The following is an 18,995-nucleotide window of genomic DNA, read 5'->3' as shown; positions in this document are numbered from 1 at the left end:
AAAGAAGGAATTCCGATGCGGGGAATCGAACCCCGAGCTGCTGTGTGAGAGACAGCGATGTTAGCCATTACACCACATCGGATGTTGTTGAGCAAGAGAAGTATTTTGCCCTAATAATCCAGATCTTTGGTGTTTCGCTCTCGGCAGACTAATGGGTCCACTCATCCGGGTTCAAAGTGGGGCGAAATTGACCGCGTTCCGATGATCCTACTGGACACTCTCGAAGGTCGAATGTGCTGCTTGTCTGATGGGTAGCAAATCTGCTGAAGCTTTCAGCAATCGTCCGATGTGGTGTAATGGCTAACATCGCTGTCTCTCACACAGCAGCTCGGGGTTCGATTCCCCGCATCGGAATCCCTTCTTTTGCCAGCTTTTTTTATTTGGCCTGTCCATATTAGACACCACTGCTGACTCTGTATGTGTCGTATGAGTTCGAATCTTCTTTACCAATTACGACTACCTTGAGTACATTCCTGTATCAGGGGTATATCTAGGCTAGTTCTATTGCAAGGTACTGCTATTATTCAGTCTTCCCGCTGTAGTTAGGGCTTCGAACTATCCACCATGGTATGCCCTCAGTCTGAGCGTACTAGCGTACTCGCTGTCCTCGATAATATATATATTCTCGGCCAACTTGGACTATCAGGTTATTGAAGACTACTAGACTGACAATTAACGAACAGTTACTGAGGCTGTGGCTTCGACTTATCTTTCACGATCTGCCTTTATATTCATCTGCTCTTCACTATCTAAGTTATTGCATCAACAGCGTCCATCATGTGTCCCTCATTAACTCCCGTTTCTCTTCTGCCCTCATCATCATCTTCTCACAGAGTTGCAATAGTCCTCGCCCAAAGAGGCCCCAGACGACCATCTAATCTGGGAAACCGATACCTCACGATCTAACATGCACAGCTTTTATCCCAATACCCAGGAAGATTGTTACTTACTACTGAATGTTTTCCTGGCCAATATCGATCCAATTGTGCGAATAGTGCATTGTCCCAGTTTAGCTCGTCGCTTTGATGGACTCATTCGCACCCGTTATTCCCTAGACAAGACTCAAGTTGACGGCAGTTACAGTAACTATATGGCATTCAACCCCCATCATTCCAGTGCATTTGAGCCGCTGGCCATGTCCAGTTTCTATGCAGCCACCAATAGCATGAAGACAATAGATGTTTCTACAGTCTTCTACACAGACAAATCCCACCTCTGGCTGATGTACAGTAGTGATATCTCGATACAAGTTTGATCATAATTGTACGAGAGTAGCAATGGAGAACAATAAAATTACAAGTTCTGATGTTATATCTCCATCAACGGAAAGCAATCCGAACAGCCTGCAGAATAACCTGCAAAAGAGCTAGCAGCGTACCAAGCGCCCCGAAGACGATGACAGCCCAGAAGGTCAGCCAGTGAGCCGAATCTCTATTATCACGCCAGAGCTGGACCCATTTACGGGGCGTGGCCCGTGTCAGATGATCCTGTAGCACCGAGAAACGATACCGAAGGACCGGAAAGTCTCTAGGAAGATAGTATTCTGCAGTCTCCAAGGGCACCAACCCGTGACAAGCCCGCTTCCCACAGAGGATCGGGAGAAGCGGATCAGCCACTGCCCCTGGAACATCGCGGAAGGGATGGAGAGATCGAAACAGGGCGCGTGACTTCTTTGTTTGTCCGAACAAGAGACGATATGACAGTAAGATCTCATCAAGCAAGCAGCCCACCTCGCATTCTGTTGCCCATTGACAATGAAACAGATTCGTGGTGGCACATGCCTGCAAGACCGTTCTTTTGCCTGCTCCCGAGGAATGCGAAGGGCAAGACAGGATAAATGAAGGAAAGCGAAACAGAAACAGTTCCTTAGTGGCTGGGTTATACTCCAGGTGGCACGCCAGCGTGTCAACCCACCTCAACCGAACACCAGCGATGGAAGTAAGAAAGTGCGCATTGAAGCGAGTTGCGTTGACCTCGACCTTTCACCGGAATGCCTCTCGGCTGGCCTCATCGTCACTCAAACAGAGGTTTTTGGACGGCAGGAGGACCCCAAAGCCCATTAGCAACTCGCTAAGAGGCATTCGCGTACAACTGGCTACCCCTATCTTCAAACACATATACGCATCGCCTCTGTAGCCGCCTTGCTCATTGTGGATCTCGAAATGCATATGATCGATGCGCCGGGGCTTAAAGAGCATTGTTTGCCAGCTCACGATACAGAGAATAAGATACAAAGCCGAGATATAATTGTTGTTGTCGTGATTGAGCTCCCCTCTAATGCCGTCCTTGCAGAGCAGTGTCATCACCTCGTCGAAAGTGATCGACTCTCTTGTGATGAGATACTCGGCAATTCTTAAGAAGGCTCCTTCAAGCTGCTTGAGCAGCTCCATATGGCTATTCTTTGCTTCCTGGCAATTCAATACGTCGAAGAACTCCGATGACATTTGCTGTAGCTGCCATGAAAGCCAGGAACTGTACCATGACTGGCATTTGGACTGGTAAGGCGATTGTTGTGCCGAGAGGAGACCATGTTCATTATTCAGAGAAGCGATTTGATTGGAGATTGCTGTTTCTATATGAGAGACATGCCACTATACAGATTTTGAGCGTGTTCTTATTTACCAAAAATGGTTAATCGCTGGGTGTTCTTCTGCAGATGAGACTTCCACTGAAACCTCACCATGATTTTACCAGCAGTCTGCTGTGAATTCCTGTTAAAGTGTGTACTCAGTGCGATGGCACATTCAGTGATATAGAAATGTAATGACATGATCCACTTGGAAAAGTAAGGGAAAAGCCATTTAAGCACCACTTCTCCTTCTGAATCAGGTCAGTCTCAAGCCGCCTTTGATATGCACCATGCTTGCCGCTGGGCACGAAGGTCAGCAGGGTCTTGAGGTTATCCTAGATATACCGAGACCTTGCTGAGCTGCAGCCAACTTGCGGCTATATTAAGTTGGATAGCCTAGATGGAAGAGCGCGGTTCGTCCTTTTCATTGAAAAGGGACTGTGTACTGAACCGAATCAAGGGAGAGCACCTTATTTTGGACTTCTATACTCCATATACCTACTGTAAAGCAGCCGCATTGATTTCATGGATGATCGATACGAGTTTAGTAACTTTAGTCTCATGTAGCGACAAGGATAAATCCACCACAGCTAGTGAGATTGCTTCAAAGGCCGCCGTGGCGGGGAGTTTGTAGAGACACTGCCAGTAATAAAGCCGCGATAAAGCTGGACCATGTCCCTAGATCCAATCGAACGAAACTCCTCCAATAGTTTGCATACGCTTTGTTTTGGTGGCAGTTGTCCCTCTCATAGCCCAATGTGCCACGATTTACCACCCTGAGAAGGTAGACCTTTGCGGGGCGGTTGCCGTTGAGGCCTACAATTGTCGCCCAACTCTCATGAACTTTTCTACCGAGTACTAGACTACTAATTTCCCCAGCTAAGCTTTTGCAATCAACTGATCATCAGGCACTACCACAATAATGCGTGAGCCCGAGATATTTCAGCTTTCGGTAGCGGCCGCCTTTGAAGGCCTCACCAGCAAAGAGCAGCTCTACGCCCACCACACGGCCAGGTAAGCAGCCCTAACAGCATTGAACAGCCATACTGACGATGCGAGAGAGCCGCATGGCACGGGGCCAGAATTATTCTTCGACAAGTGTCTCCAGAAGCCACTGATATTTTCGATTTCATCATGGCCCTTCACCACAGTTGTGATGGTCAATGGGAACACCTAGCAAGGAGAGCGCAAGTGGATATGACTGAAGTGGAAAAGTTCCTTGATTATGCAGCGGTTTTTCTCTCTCAAATATTGGAAATTACTTTGTGAGTACATACGCACCTGTGTCTTGTGCATTTTATAATTTGGATCTGCTGTAGGGCTCTGGAGATCAGAAGTTCCACCCTGATGTCTCACCTGATGACCTGGAGAAGCTGGCGAACGGTGATCCTACTACAGCTGAATTATCTGTAAAAGTTCGGGATGCATTGTTTCGACCATTGCCCGATAGTCTGGGTGTCCCGAGTGACACCTCCCAAAGCACGTATTATCTTGGAGAAGGGACCCTTGACAATATGGACGAGGTCTCCGCCGTGTCCAAGTTGGTGGAATTGCTATATATATTTCCTGAAAATACTAGATTGAGGAAGAGCGTCACCGCGGAGGGTGAGATCTCGCGCCGAACATATGATATCCTGCAAGCCTCAATAGACGAAGATGAAGCCACCCTTCAGGAACCCGATGATCAGTCTGCCCATTGCACTAGAATCCGCTTGATTCGCGGTGACCACAAAGAAGAACTCAAGAAGATCAATCAGAGTCTGAGCGAGGCTATGAAGTACGCAGCCAATTGCGAACAGCAGAAACTGCTCTCAGGCATTGCAGAAAGCTTTGCTTCTGGCGACCTCAATGCATACCGGCAAGCACAAAGAGTCTGGGTCAAGGACAAGGCCCCCAAGATAGAGACTGTGTTTGGATTTGTCGAGCCGTACAGAGATCCCCTTGGCGTCCGTGCTGAGTTTGAGGGTATCGTCGGAATATCAGATCAGAAAGAACCAAAGTACTCCGCAGGCTCGCTGAGATTGCCTCCGATATTATTCCTCAGCTCCCTTGGGCGGAAGGGTATGAGGAGAGCAACAGAAAAGGCCCATTTGAGAAGGAACTCTTTGATATTCCTGATTTTGCCAGCGTTCAGAGTGAGTTGTATCAGCGAGGAGTTCCCCCAAATCTAGAGAATTAACGAGACTGTAGTTCTGGCTTATTGCTCGAGCCTGGTGTTTCCCGGGATCAATCTTCCAAATGTAAGTGATCGCCTGCATAAAAGACACTGCCGTTGACTAACTTCTAACTGATAGTACAATGACATCAGACAAGAAGATGGCTTCAAAAACATTATCTTTGCTAACCGCATGATCGCAGAAAGTCAACGAGCCAGGGGCATACATATGATCCATGAATCAGAGCGCAAAGTATTCCAGGAGCACCGCTTTACAGCATACTACATTTGGGTAGTTCTCCATGAGATCCTGGGGCATGGCACGAGCAAGCTCCTTCAAGAGGACTCCCAGGGGCATTTCAACTTTGACAGAGAGCACCCGCCGTTGAACCCACTCACTGGAAAGCCAATTGACAGTTGGTATGGCCCAGGGGAAACCTGGACAGGGGTTTTCACAGATTTATCAACAACTGTGGATGAGTGTCGCGCTGAACTGGCTGGTGCTTATCTGATCGACGTTGCTGAGATCCTGCAGCTTTTCGGATGCACTGTAGACAGCAAGATCAAACCTGCTGACGGTAAGAGCCCCATGGGTGCATAGGATTTGGTCTGACCTTTCTGCGACCAAGTGGTCTATAATCTCTTCCAGCAACTCGGAGTTGATGGACTGCGAGCGCTCGAGAATTACAACCCATCCACCAAGGTAAATGCAACTACACGAAGATACACTGCAGAAGCTAAATTCTACTCTAGAAATGGGGTCAAGCACACAGCAGGGTACGTAGCAGCAAGCGCGAAAGCAAATGCCTCTAACTCTTCCAGGCATCTTCCAGGCACATTTCGGTATGCTCCAACACATGCTTCGTGACAGCAGCGGCCTCTACAACATTTTTTCTACAACATTTTTCATGACAAAGAGAGTCAGAATTTGACAATTCGAGTCAATCGATTCCTTCTTCAGGAAGGCAAGGCTTCTCTTGGCCGGATGCTTCTCCGCTTACATATCTACCGCTGTACAGCGGACATGCGCAGCTGCCGCGAGTTCTACGAAGATCTGACTACAGTCCATGAGGAGGCTTTGGGGTGGAGGGAAGTGGTACTCATGAAGAAGGACCCGCCATTGGCATTTTGCCATGCAAATACATTTCTACAAGGAGACCGTGTCATCTTGAGGGAATATGAACCTACTGTTCGTGGGCTCATCCAAAGCTGGGCTGAGAGGGATCTCTAGGCCCGGCTATCGTACACGTCGATTCGAGCTAGAACAAGAGAAATATCGCTCGTCGGGAGGCCCTGCAGGATGGTGATGATGCTGGTGTACATATAAAGCTGCTACAGACATATTTCTGAGGTCGAGTGTAATTTGGATAGTCGACCATGACATTAGTTCTAGCTGTAGAGGGAAGCTTATCAAGCTAATCAAGACAGAGCGGTTCGACTAGCTCATTGCTCTAGAGAGGCAGGACTAGCAGCGCAGCGCTTTGCTTTGTTCGAGGCTATTAGCATATATTTAGCGAGCATGATAGAGGTCAAGAGAATAACCAAGGCCAGTAATGCTGCGCAGAGGATGAAAGAACCTGTCTCTCTAACAATCTTACCTCACATCTCTCCATGTTACGGCCCCAGTTAGAACGTCAGCGATTTCCTAGCATCCAAACCTATCCATTAGTTGAATCAGCTTCTGCTGGGACAATAAATGACTAGCAGACTTTTCTAAGCTGCCGAGAAAATTAAGGGAACAACACTCTGGGCAGTCATTGATCTCTTATATATCAGATATCTTTTACGGTCTATCTTACATTAAGCTGCTTCCTATTCTTTATCCTTGTCTAAGCATGCACTAGGGCTATTCAGGATATTAATATTTCCATCAACTTAGCCTCCTATCTGATCATTGATATTTCACTGAGGTAAGGGGCTCGTGGGCTACAGCCTACTGTATTCTGTAGTCATTTCTATACCATTCACTCACCTCTTTAAGATCTCATAGTAGTGCCTACTTGAGCACTTCACTATTAGAGATCAGTTCAATTGCCCCTTCTGACATCCCCATCCTGCTTCTTTCTTCCTTCTTCACCTCCCTGGTCATCATCAATTCTATCGTCTCGCAAGCTTCGAACTTGAATCGAGCACACTGAGTACTGAGCTAAGCCATAGCTCAGTCAAGCAGACAAACAGTAAAGAAAGGTTTTGTACATCCAGTCCGTCGTACAAAATCTTACCGCTAACTATACTTATATCAGGCCCCACCACTGACTTATTAAAATAAGTCATTCTATACAATCCTTGATTTTGATTTTGCATCTCCGGCTGGAAGATTTCTACCTCTTATTTGGAAGTTATTTGAGGAAGACCCGGAGGTACCCGTCTGGACTGATCTCCGGGTTCCACAGGGCAAGGAGCTCAAAGTCATTGAATGGAATCAACTTTCAGCCACTAGTCCAGGCTGCTGCGCATGTCGAATCAAGTGCAGGCCTGGTAGTGGTCTATCATCTAGTCTAATCCCAGTCACTCTCTGTAGTATGGAGGACTACCTCTGCTCTCAGAGGATTCACAGCCGCAGCCTCTGCCCAGCTCTACTGGGAAAGTCTTGCGGCTCGAGTAATAGCACGCCTAGGGTCCCATGCCACGTCCCAGTTTGGGTTACATATCTGAAAAGTTCATATGATTATCTATTCTGGGCGTATTTTTCTACACCTGTGTCTCAAGGTAAGCGGTCTGAGGTCTTGCAATGACCCTGCATTGTCCCACCAGCATTCGGTCCCGGTGTGCCACTGACAAAGTCATGCCAAAAGCAAACACCCATCCAGTTATGGGCTGCATGTAACAGGTACACTGCAAGGTAAAGAACTGCTGTTCGTGCTATGGCCTCATTTTTGGCGGAGTGTAACTAATTATATATGTAGATAGAGGCCGTCTCCAATCCTGTCATCTCCACCAGAGCACGGGGTCGCAATCGGCAGCATCTGATACTCCTGTCAAGTCTACATTCACAATGTCGAATATAGGACGACACTCAATAGTATATGAGAGGGCCTAGACAGGTAACGAAGCTGGTACCCGCAGAAGGGCACCGCAGCCAGCGCTGCCTAGTATGGACCACATGACGGGTTACCGTTCATAGTCTCGCAATGCGCGTATCAGGCTCTTTGGGTAATTGTATGAATTCCAGACCCCTTGCAGCAGTAGCACGAGTCCAGTATAGTCCCGTAACGGCATAGCGCCATGACAGAGCCGTATCGGATAACGCCTTCGAGGACACGCGCCCGCTCTACACAAACGGTTCGACGCCGCTGCTCCACCTCCATGCAGGGGCGTGGAGGGAACAACGCGAGTCAAGTGCCAGAGAGTCGTGTGTGCGGGGTCAAGTACTGCCGGCGATTGTGAAGGCTGCGGAATGCTGTTTCAGCAAGGGCTTTTGTCGAGGTTGCCTTGCAAGCCTAGTAGAAAAGGGGACTGGGGTCTAGGTCGCTGTACGTCTTATTGGATCTAGGGCAAGCTCAGATAGACCAGAACGAACTGTTTCCCGCCGAAGCGTTTGACAAGGATCCATCTCTGGTGATCATTAGCAGAGTCTAGCTATACTTAGTATTGCTGTTGATGTATACGGAGTACTCCGAACTGATGGTGCAATCCTACAGAGACGGACTACTTGGATTTTCTATTTGCGGAGCAGGCAACTTGCATTATCTTTTACCACTTAGAAGCCTCACGCTGTATAACCGTCCCACACATGTCAGCCTCGTCATTTCAGATAATCGCCTTATAAAATGGCCTACCAGCGCCAGTTTTCTGCCGTCTGTCAGATCACACCCTAGATTACCTAGAGCACATACCTACCGAGGCTCTGAAACATGCGCGACATCGGTGCCAACGCCGACTCCGCGGACAGTCCCAGCACTCCCTTGAAGAGCCCCAGGCCCTTGTCCAACCCTCTCCAAGACCAGGCCCTGCCCTCGGTCGAATGTACTTCTTCCTGCAGCCCCTCATCGGCAGGCCGATTGACCCCGGTATCCTCCGTAGATGACTCGCTCGACCACCAGGTCGAACGAAGCTCCCTGACGCCCAACACCCAGTCTCTCTTTCAGAATTTGCGCCTGAGCGAAGCCATGAGACATCCGAATCACAGTTCCCAGACGGATCCTAGTAGTGGCCCGAGAGAATCTGGGTTGACCCCTCACTCCCATCACACGACCTACAGGGACCTCTACAATGCCACTCCTAGTCCAGGAGGTGCTTCTTTCACAGAACCGAGCCAACAACGGCAGCCACCGACGCCATCATCTCCACTGGCTGCAGTGGGCAGCTCTCGTTCTCAGAACCTGCATCCAGCAGACTCGGGGGATACGGCAGCCACGGATGCAGATCGCGACAACGAGCCTGAACCGCACGAGGACTCCCTGCAGAACAATAACAGGGAGAGCAACAACAATAACGAGGATTTCCTCTACAATATCCGCCAGGAGGAACTTCCCCCGGTGCCAATCTACGATATTCGGCTCCAAATTGCACTCCGGAGGGTGAGAGGCAAGCTCGTCGACCTCGCGCAAGTGATGAATCGGCGCGAGTTGGCACAAGACCCCACCACCACCTTTCATAAGCTGTACAACGAGACGCTCGAGGCGAGCAGGTTCGCGTATCCTGCGACGCGGACGGTTGGATTCATCGGTGACTCGGGAATGGGTAAGCTTTGCCTAGCGTCCAGGGGGCGCGAAGGAGACGAACGGGGCTAAGTGAACCCGCAGGAAAAAGTAGTCTTATCAATTCCATCCTTGATCAGGGGGGTCTGGCTCGGTCGGTGAGTTCAAAGATCGGGATCAGAATCTGTTTCGGCTCCCATGAAGTATTCTCAAGTACTCATTGGAATTTTTGTCCAGAACGGAGACGGAGCGGCTTGCACCACGGTCGTCACGGAGTTCCGGAGTGTGAACGCGGAGCATCCGCACAACTATACCATCGAGGCAGATTTCATGGATCATGCCGAGATCCGAGAGCTGCTAGAGGAGCTGCTGTCCAGTGTCAGGAAATACTACACGGACGCCTACCGGGAGGTTCGTGATGCAACAGAACAGGAGGACATCAAGGCTGCGGCCAGGAGGGCCTGGGACACATTGCTCTCTCTTTTCCCAAACCAGCCGGCGCTTGATCTTGACTTCCTCTCTAGGGACGGAGAGGATGCGGTAGAGTCGATTGTGACAACATTGGAAGAGTGGGCAAGGGCTGGGTTGGGCCACCGCCCTGGCGGACGCGACAGTCTTCGCTATTCCGTTGTAGCTCGCCACGCTGATGAATGTATGGAGCAGCTGGATTACCTTACGGCTGACTCAAGGGAGGGTGATCGGCCGGCGCTATGGCCTTTTGTCAATGTGATCAGGTTTTGAGAGAATCCAGTCTGCAGCCTCGATTTTTGGATTCGTGTTCTAAATGTTGACTAGGGTTTATTTGCGATCGCCGATTCTGCGCACTGGCTTAGTGCTGGCTGACCTCCCTGGTAAGGCATTTCTTTCTGGCCCTGTATCTCGTGGCAGCGAGTGATTGACAGACGTTCAGGCTTTCGGGATCTGAACTATGCTCGAGAACGGGCAACTGAAAGGTATCTTCGCCACAGTTGCGACGAGGTGTTCATTGTTAGTACGATCACTCGCTGTGAGACAGACCAGTCGATTCGTAATATCATTCGCCGATGTGTACGAGGCCAACCGATACGGATCGTTTGTACTCGTTCAGAGGCAGGGCTTCCTCTTCCCCAACTCAGTAGGGCGGCGGCCGGAGCTAACGAGACAATCTTAGGATGTGGATGCGACAGAGACAGCACGGGCATCCTCTGCGGACGACGCCAGATATATCCTCGATCTTGACAGCCGAATCCAGGACCTCGCGCAAAGAATCCGGCAGATACGGTCTCGTAGACGACAAACCAGCGGAAGTAGAAGTCAACATCTCGCTGCGGAGCAACTCGCCCTGAGGTACGTTTCGTCCGATCAAGAATTGCAGGTAGGACGCAACATGACCAGGCACTACTCACAGCAATGAGAAAGAGAAACTGGAATTCGAGTAGGTAGCCCTTCGGCTTTGCTGCATGGATTGGATATTTTGTGCCGAACTGACTGCTGGTCAGGCTGAAGCGGTTCCTCATTGTACGACGGAACAAGCGCATAGCCGAGTCATTATTGCAGGCCACGGAAAACCAAGCCCGGGTATTCTGTGTGAGCAATACATTGTACAAAGACTATCGTGCAAACGATCATGAGCAAGCCAACGAATACCTCGAGCTCAGTGGCATCAGAGAGCTGCGTCGCTATTGCCAGTCTGTTCCCGCAGAGGCGCAGCTTCGGGCAACGGAATCGTTTCTGCAAAATCAAGTGCCCGCACTTCTAGGCTCCCTAACCCAATGGGCATTGGCGGGTTCCGACGCCGTCCCCGTAGGCCAGGCGGATGTTCTGCGCGATGTCTTGAACGAAGCCGAACAGACTCTCCAACGGGTACGGTGACTGTCTGATCGGGCAGCCGGGTTCTTCTTTATCCTTTCAAAGATTGAAATTGATAGTCAAGGGTGCATGATGGCTGACATCTTCTAGAGCATTGCCTCTCCTCGGTCTGGAGTCCGGCTCGCACAGAGCAGTCTAGAGCGACAGTTTAGTGATTTGATCATACAAACCATACGTGCGCCCAGAGCCTGACTTAACCTTCGAGAGACTTCATAGTAACCCCCGGCGCAGGCAACTCCCGGAACAATTGGAGAGACCATGCAGTCGATGCAAGCAGGGAATGGGCAACCGTAAGTCAAACCGACAAGTGAAACCGTACATAGAGTTTGTACCTGATGGGTCTTCGCAGTGGCACCAGTCGACCTATGCTGCTTGGTGCCGCAAAAACGGGACACACAAAACGGCGGCCCAACCGTATCGCTGCTGGAACGAAGAAATCCTTGGCCCGGGAAGTGATCAGCTATCCATCAGATGGGATACCATGCTTGACTGGCTTGACGAGAAACGAGATGAACTTGATGACGAACTGTCTGGTATATTCCAGCACATCTGCAACTCAATTGAAGGTATGCAGTCGTTTTGCACAGTTCAACCATCGTCAAGAAAAGGCGACAAACCCAAGATTTGGGTGGCTGACTTACGCTCGTTAGAACACCATGACATAGCACCAGACAGCCTGGGTAACTTGCTCGTGAACATGAAAACGCGGCAAAGATGTATAGCAGACGCCATCCATAGCTCCTTGGACGAGCTGCTTTATGCAACTGAGTATTTTCAACCACGGCTTTCGGTTCGGGGCAGAGGATGGCTGACCTGGTCTCAGAAATATCAAGTCCGACGCAATAGGCGGGCACGCCAGCTCCTATATTGCAGGCATCATGCGTCCGGTGTATAATACCTGTAGTCAGCAAAATGGTATGATACCGAGAAACTCCACTTTGGCATCTTACCCTCAAACACGTCTTTTTCTCTTGTTCTCGCTAACCCCAGACTGCGAACCGCAGGAACGGGCAGCGACTCCATACGCAAGCAAACCATGAACCGACATCTCTCATCCCCAAATTTATTTTTAGACTTGGCCAACAGATTGACTGGGGACTATCGTGAACTCATTGAGAGGACGTTTAGTCAGCTCGATCAAAAGCTTCGCGAGGAGCTGTCAAGCATTACAAGGGATTTGCGGGCTTCGGTCACGGTAGAGGGCGAGACATCTGAGGCCGGGCAAGATCCCCGACATGCGGAAGAATTAAAGAGGAGGGTGGGAGTAATCCAGGACGCGTTGGCTCATGCCCAAAGGGCTGTAAGAGAAGTCCAGCAGTGATGGTATGGCCAGAGTGAATTGCATTTCATCGTTTCTTCTGCGTAACAGGACAGAATGTTGCAGTTAGGAGAGGGTGTCTGTCTTTTGGTCTATCTGTTATGTTGTACCCAATGCTTTCCATGTCATTCATGTGCGCCATCATCATGGCAAAAATAACCCTTCAGTAGGGGATCGGTACAAGCTGGCTGCGAGTTGCATCGCGAATTTGACGCCTCCAAGACACCGGTGTCTATGGCTACTACATCATGCCAGGACCGCAGCTTGAAATTAGTGGTTCACTGCTGAAGTGTCACATAGCGAAAGGAACTGCTGCCAGCTCTTCGCGGGACATGTCTTGTGTGTGGCTAGGGCATCCTTCCATAGTGGTGAATCGGTAGGGGCCACACCTGGGACTCTCTTTCCACAGCCAATCTCAGGCACCGACTCGAGCTTTACCCCGTGTTACCGGATCATGGGGACGCAACCGGTATATAATGAAAAAGGAATGACCGAAGCACATGAGAGTGTGTGAACAGCAGTAGCGCAGGCAGCTAGCGCACTGTGTATATACATAGTAAACCTCTCCACTTCTGAGTCATTTCAGGGCATATCGCCCACATCAATCATTCTTTTCTAGCCACTCGCCCCCTTCTCAGGGCCTCTCGTCTCATTCGTCCCAGTCACGTCGATAGTCGTCCTCCCCCCCAAAGCCAAGTGCTTTAGTGCGTTCGAAGTAGGGCCCGTAATCATCATCATCCTCGAAATCCTCAGGGTTAAGATCCCAAATAACCTCTATCATCCACGTCAGCCATGGAGGTGGCGGTGGCCATTTGCGAAAATACTCGATTCGTTGTGACTCGTCAAGGCTTTCTTTCTGCTTCTCCCACCAGGTAAAGAATAAGATTATATAGTCTTCGCCAGCGCCCATACGCCAGCATATGCTGTATGGATTGGTGTCCTGGAGCATGAACCAAGGCGGCGGAACTGCTCCATATTGAGCGACCAGCTCTGCAATTTGATCCTTCAGGCGCGTTGAGTTGTCCATTGTGTATGTCACTCGAGTCTGTCATGTGACTGAGCGCTAAAGTAGAGATGTGATGATATAGGAGGCAGCTTCTGAGCAGAAAGGGAGTTGTATAAGTGAAGTTGCAACGAGCATGCAAATTAGGAGTGCGGGAATAACAATAAATAGGAGCAATTTGGCATGAAACTATTCAATCTGCATCCAGACCAGCAACAAGTTTGACCGTGGAAGTGCAAGCAAAGTTTCGCGGGTGACACGCGTGGGCTTAGGGGTTCGTATAGCTTCACTCAAAGCACCAATGAGAGAGAGGCTTGGCGAGGGATGCTGCTTTTTGGCCATGGGGTTGGTAACTGTGTCTCGTGGAGTGTTATCTGTGACTAAGGCTCCCCCTCACCGCTCCGCGTTGAGGGTGAGCCACAGCGAAACCACCAACCACACCGAATCCACCATTTTTCGATAGAAATCATGATTTTGATGCCATACTAGGGGTTATCTATATAAAAAAAATTACTATTCTCATCTACTGCCTTTGCTAATCCATTTGATACCATATTCTCTTATGTAGATGCTAGTGGTGGGGGCTTACCATGCACTTTCTCCCATTGCGTTTGTAAACGTCTCTCTTGCGCGGCAGCATCTTTGGCCTTCCTTGAAGCAATTGATCGATTTGCATCACGTAATGTCAATATACCAGACTGGCTAAGCGGCTTAACCTGCCGCTTAGTATATTGACGCCGTAGGGGGGCCTGCGCGGCCCTTATTCGACCAATAGTTTCATTTGCTATAGCCAGGTGCTCAGCGGCGATTCGGTTATGTTCAAATATCCGTTCAAGATTTCGCTGCAGCTTTGGTGTAAGCAGATCTGCATGCTTAGATAGCTTTGCCTGGTTCTTCTTAAGGGCCTGAATCGTCCGCGGAGGTGAGATATCAATACTAGATGAAGATGGCGGCCGAGATGGCGGCTGAGAGGGTGGCGTAGAGGGAGTCATCTTATCAAGATCAGGCGCGTAGATATCCGGAATTCCTTCCCATAGTAAGATAGCAAGATCGTCAGCTATCTTACTATTGACTGGCCAGATTCCACGATCTTTGAAGGCCTCACGGATGATCCTTTGGTTGAAAGCCTTCTCTCGTACTGGTCCAATCATGTGTAAGAATTCTGACTTCCCTACAGGCTCACCAGCCCAGTAAGATAGCTCATTATTCATACGACGAAAGTGTTGCTTATAGCTTAAGAATGGCTTACCATCCAAAGGCTGGCAAAGATGTGTCGTATGAGGAAGGAATCCAAAGGGAATAACGCCATTATCTTCGCAAAGTTGCAAGAATTCGACAGTGAGATGAGAGCCATGGCCATCAAATATAAGTATCCGTTTCTCCCCCTTCTTTGTACGCTCGTTTGTTGCATTGATAAAGCTTTGAAGCCATTGAACGGCTAGTTCATCTGATATCCAGCCATTAGGAGACGTCGCTATCGTAGTATCTGGTGGTAAGGCCTCGCTCTCATTGAACCAAGATTCCATGAAGATTCCGTTGCCTTTAGGAAGCGAGCATAGATTAGTATTTAAAGGAAGGGAAGAATCATTAGGAACTTACCTTTAAAGATAAACCAGGGATCCATCTGCCATCCATCTGCAGCTACACATTCAATAGCTGTAATATTCTCTCCTCTTTCGGATTCGGCAAGATCAGGCACTTTTGAACCTTTTGAACTGATTACCTTCCTAGATTTGCCTTCGCCAGGCTGGAAGCCGCATTCATCAAAGTTGTATACCAACCGCGCTGGTGTATCCTTTTTAACCACCCCTGCAAGCTGATTATACCAATGTGTCAGTAAACCTGCATCCTCAGCCTGGATACGCTTGAATTCCTTTATCTTTTGCTTCGCTGGGCCTAGATTAAGGTGTTCTGGAAGTCGTTTCTCAAAGCGATATGCCCACATCTTGCTAACCTGCCTAGATTCCCCTGCGCGTCGAAGTGCCTGATTTGCATACTCTTCTAGTAGCTTGGGCGTCACTGGCATATTCCGATCACGCATACAGACTATCCACTGGATTAAGGCCTCCTCCTGGTATCCCTTAAGGGCTCTATTAACTGGTTTGTTGGCTAGTCGAGGATGCACATGCTTCTTGACGCGATCACGTAGGGTCGCATAAGGAACACCATATTCACGCGCAATCTTGGAGATATTTGGCTTTTTTTGGGCCTGAGCGGCCTCGCAGGCCTCGAGGAGGTAAGATTCATTAATTTTAGAAGATTTAGGCATGTTGGATGGTTGGAATAGCTTCAAATAGTCAAAATATCGAAAAATGGTGGATTCGGTGTGGTTGGTGGTTTCGCTGTGGCTCACCCTCAACGCGGAGCGGTGAGGGGGAGCCTTAGTCACAGATAAGCCAACCCTAAAACCCGAAGCAAAACCCTGCCTGAACCTGCCATGGGTTCTAATGCTTAGAACCCTTCGGTTGTCCTCTGACCAGCGTCGAAGTACCCTTGAATCCCATACATGAAAGGATATTTCTAGAGTTCTTAGTTACTCCAGAATGAGATTGCCTTATCTTTCTGTCAAACGATATTTGACGAATATTGGCCCCTTTGCGGCGTGGTATTCTCTCAAGCACGGCTTCCATGAGGACAAGGGAAGTGAAAAGGCACGGATGCAGTAAAGTTACAGTAAGATGTACTTACTTTACCCTAAGAGACGATTGGTTGCGCTCGACTCGGGTCTTCCATAACGAGATCTGTATTAATATGGATGAGTGGCCACGAACCTTCGGAATCGTGTAGGCAATGCTCCTGCATATTTTAGAGTCGGCACTTTGGGATCATGATGGAGCATCTTGGCTTTATCGACCTAGGTGGATCTGCTGTAGGCTTATGCCTAAATGGTCGACATCAAGGTCGTGAATTCTGAATAGTGGACGCTAGCATCGCGACGGCGGCTGTGTGACGATCTTGCAAGGTCAACAAAATGCAGCGAATCATGCAGAAGAAATGGAAGATGAGAAGAAGCCGACTGTGGCGGAGTGTCAAGTGCTGGAAAGCTCCAATAATCACCAATCAGCCTTGCAGGGAATCTCGACGAGGCTGAGCGAGGGGTCAGCAAAATGCTTCATTCAAAACGAAGAGAGAAGCACAGGATCACAATATTTGTTCGTCCCATCACAGGTACTCGGTTGATATCGAATAGCGTAGGATATTGTTGCTGGAGAGCGATGGACCAAGCCTCAGCGTATCGCCATCGCCAATCTTTCCGTCGTCTACAGTGGAAAAGGGACTTTGCAATTCGTCAAGTGACACTTTACCATGGTCAAGATAATCGTTTGAAATGCCCCCCCGGGGGCTCGATGGTTGAGGAGTTTCTGACCTGCTACTCACCCGACTTCATCCCTCCTCGCCGCTACGAGCTTCTACGACGGTTCTTGGAGCGAACCGGCGCTCGCTCGTTTCCCGAGGCAATCAGATCCTTTCCCGCTGACAAACGCATACTCGCGATGATTGATGATCGATGCGATCCCTGTGTGAGCGTCTCTCTTCCAAGCGGCGCGAGATTTCTGCCGCTCAGGCAGTGGGAATCGGACAGCTACATGCAGCGTCCCCCAGAGGGACTGCACATTCATGTTTATGGCGCAGACGCTGAAACGTTGCACGTTAACCTGCAGAAGGACGTATGTCAATATGTGTTTTCTGGCTTCCTGATAGCTTTCGCTTATACTTACATGAGAACAGCGAAAGGGTGTTGCAGAACGGAGGATAGTGTGGGCCTCTCATCTCTGTGGTCCTCGTTCGAGTCTGTTCTGAGAAAGCTGCAGATACATAGTCAACCTGACTCCTTTGATGGCTTTGGCCCTGATTTCGGGGGTCGCGTATTTCCACCTTCCGGAACTGCGATCCTTTCTTGCTAGACATGTAGCATTCGAGACCTATATGGGCATTTCCCAGGTGGCTATTGATTGACTTTCACTATTTCACGTGGCTCATTTATCTAAGATCGGTTCTGACTTCTCAGGATCGCGGTTTCGTGTTGCAGTTCCACCTGCCTTACTACGCCCTGCGACCTGATCAACCCGATCTTCGCGATTCTCGAGGACTGCGCAAACATAGATATTTTAGACCTCCGGGCGAAGAAAAGCAAGATCGCATATATGAGGCTCAGGTCTCGCTGGTAGTGTTTGGGGTCGATGACTTTTTCTGGGCGGCTTACTTTTGCGAAGATACGTACTTTAGCGACCAGGATCTGGTTGCAACCTGCCTCCAGGATGAGGTGGATGGGCCGTCACTTGGTCGGAGAATGCACAAATTTCCCATATGGGATCCAAGGTACTACTTTCTGTCAATTCTTGCAACACGGACGGGTCAGATCACGTTAGAATGGACAGTGCTTGTCCAGTCGCTGGAAAACGTCCTGGATCGGCACGTGAGACGCCTTCCTTTTCTTTTCAGGACTCTATGTACCGGAGGAGCTGTGACAAGCTTACTTGGCGTGTAGGGTGAAATTGATCAGGAGAACCTGGACACGTTCCTCGAGCACGATCCAACTTTGAAGAAAACCAAGGAGTACACGTGGATACTGTGCATCCTGCGTCGCCTTCGCAATGGTTTAGCACAAGCGATTGCCGCGCTGATTGCATTCGACAACAACAATACGGTTTACTTCGATCTTGACGCGGATGGCCATCTACAGGACAAGTTTCGCGAGTGTTTCAGCCACGTGCGCCAACACACTGCCGAGCTCGAGGCCCTACGGATGATACTTGAACAGCGCATCGAGATTATGGAGAAGATGTCTGGTGTTGTAAGTAGCACCTCTCGCCAGTTCGACGAACAATTCATGACTCATACGCATGGAAGTTGGTCAATGCCTCCTCACTCGCAGAGAGTATCACGGCCACTCGTCAAGGCGACAATATCCGACTTCTCACGTATATCACCATTGTAAGGATTGCTCCTCCGCGCCCCCACGCCCCCTTTTCCGGGGTAAACAAGATGGCCACCGAGCTGAAATTATTACCAGATCTATCTACCTGTGACTCTTGTGACGGTCTGCCGACCCTGCTCCCGTCCAGTCTGGAGTCACGGAATACTAATAATATACTAGGGCGCATTTAGCATGAATCAAGTCGCCAATGAGGTCGCCTGGTGGAAATATTGGGTCTCCTTGGTGTGTCTAACATGCCTGACTGTTGCTGCAGCGTTCGGATCACAGATTCTTGTCCCTCGTCTGAGAAAATCTACAGCTTGACACAAAAACCGATAGAAACGTTGACAGAGGATGCCACAGTGCTTCCGGCTGTTCCTACCCATCCTTCCGTCCATGTAGCCTACTTGACCGCCATACAGCTTGAACATACTATATGGTTACAGGCCTCACATCTTGGATGTAGATTGTAGAGCTTTGGGCCATCGCCACACTGGCACTGGGAAACGTAAGCTTAGGGTACACAATTGCTATAATGTAGGAC

At 49.4% G+C, this 18,995-nt stretch overlaps 4 protein-coding genes and 2 non-coding genes across 6 annotated transcripts; 4 read left to right on the top strand and 2 right to left on the bottom strand.

The window, feature by feature from the left end:
* Window positions 1-10: 10 nt before the first annotated feature.
* On the bottom strand, window positions 11-82 carry tE(CUC)2. Its single transcript has one exon. It is a non-coding gene (tRNA).
* Window positions 83-282: 200 nt separating this feature from the next.
* Window positions 283-354, top strand: tE(CUC)8. Its single transcript has one exon. It is a non-coding gene (tRNA).
* A 3,137-nt stretch (window positions 355-3,491) lies between these two features.
* Window positions 3,492-5,955, top strand: AFUA_5G06940 (dipeptidyl peptidase III; the record flags this gene model as incomplete). The annotated part of the gene is made up of 11 exons (XM_748846.1): window positions 3,492-3,583; window positions 3,652-3,834; window positions 3,889-3,978; window positions 4,020-4,539; window positions 4,614-4,704; window positions 4,760-4,809; window positions 4,864-5,302; window positions 5,354-5,427; window positions 5,478-5,501; window positions 5,558-5,588; window positions 5,642-5,955. The coding sequence occupies 11 exons, from the start codon at window positions 3,492-3,494 to the stop codon at window positions 5,953-5,955; spliced, it is 1,908 nt and encodes a 635-aa protein (XP_753939.1).
* A 2,623-nt stretch (window positions 5,956-8,578) lies between these two features.
* On the top strand, window positions 8,579-10,105 carry AFUA_5G06930 (uncharacterized protein; the record flags this gene model as incomplete). Its single annotated transcript, XM_748847.1, has 2 exons — window positions 8,579-9,407; window positions 9,546-10,105. The coding sequence occupies 2 exons, from the start codon at window positions 8,579-8,581 to the stop codon at window positions 10,103-10,105; spliced, it is 1,389 nt and encodes a 462-aa protein (XP_753940.1).
* Window positions 10,106-14,018: 3,913 nt separating this feature from the next.
* AFUA_5G06920 (uncharacterized protein) lies at window positions 14,019-15,802 on the bottom strand (the record flags this gene model as incomplete). Its single annotated transcript, XM_077804780.1, has 3 exons — window positions 14,019-14,029; window positions 14,123-15,073; window positions 15,133-15,802. The coding sequence occupies 3 exons, from the start codon at window positions 15,800-15,802 to the stop codon at window positions 14,019-14,021; spliced, it is 1,632 nt and encodes a 543-aa protein (XP_077660918.1).
* Window positions 15,803-16,880: 1,078 nt separating this feature from the next.
* On the top strand, window positions 16,881-18,921 carry AFUA_5G06915 (uncharacterized protein; the record flags this gene model as incomplete). Its single annotated transcript, XM_748849.3, has 6 exons — window positions 16,881-17,201; window positions 17,263-17,289; window positions 17,346-17,399; window positions 17,543-17,950; window positions 18,023-18,328; window positions 18,385-18,921. 6 exons carry the CDS (start codon window positions 16,881-16,883, stop codon window positions 18,640-18,642), a joined length of 1,374 nt encoding a protein of 457 aa, XP_753942.2. The 3' UTR covers window positions 18,643-18,921.
* Between the last annotated feature and the right edge of the window lie 74 nt (window positions 18,922-18,995).

The sequence above is a fragment of the Aspergillus fumigatus genome, chromosome 5 (assembly GCF_000002655.1).
Source record: "Aspergillus fumigatus Af293 chromosome 5, whole genome shotgun sequence".
In the NCBI taxonomy this organism is placed as follows: Eukaryota; Fungi; Ascomycota; class Eurotiomycetes; order Eurotiales; family Aspergillaceae; genus Aspergillus; species Aspergillus fumigatus.
Note: the sequence above shows the minus strand (reverse complement) of the source record. Positions and strands in the feature narration are given on the sequence as shown.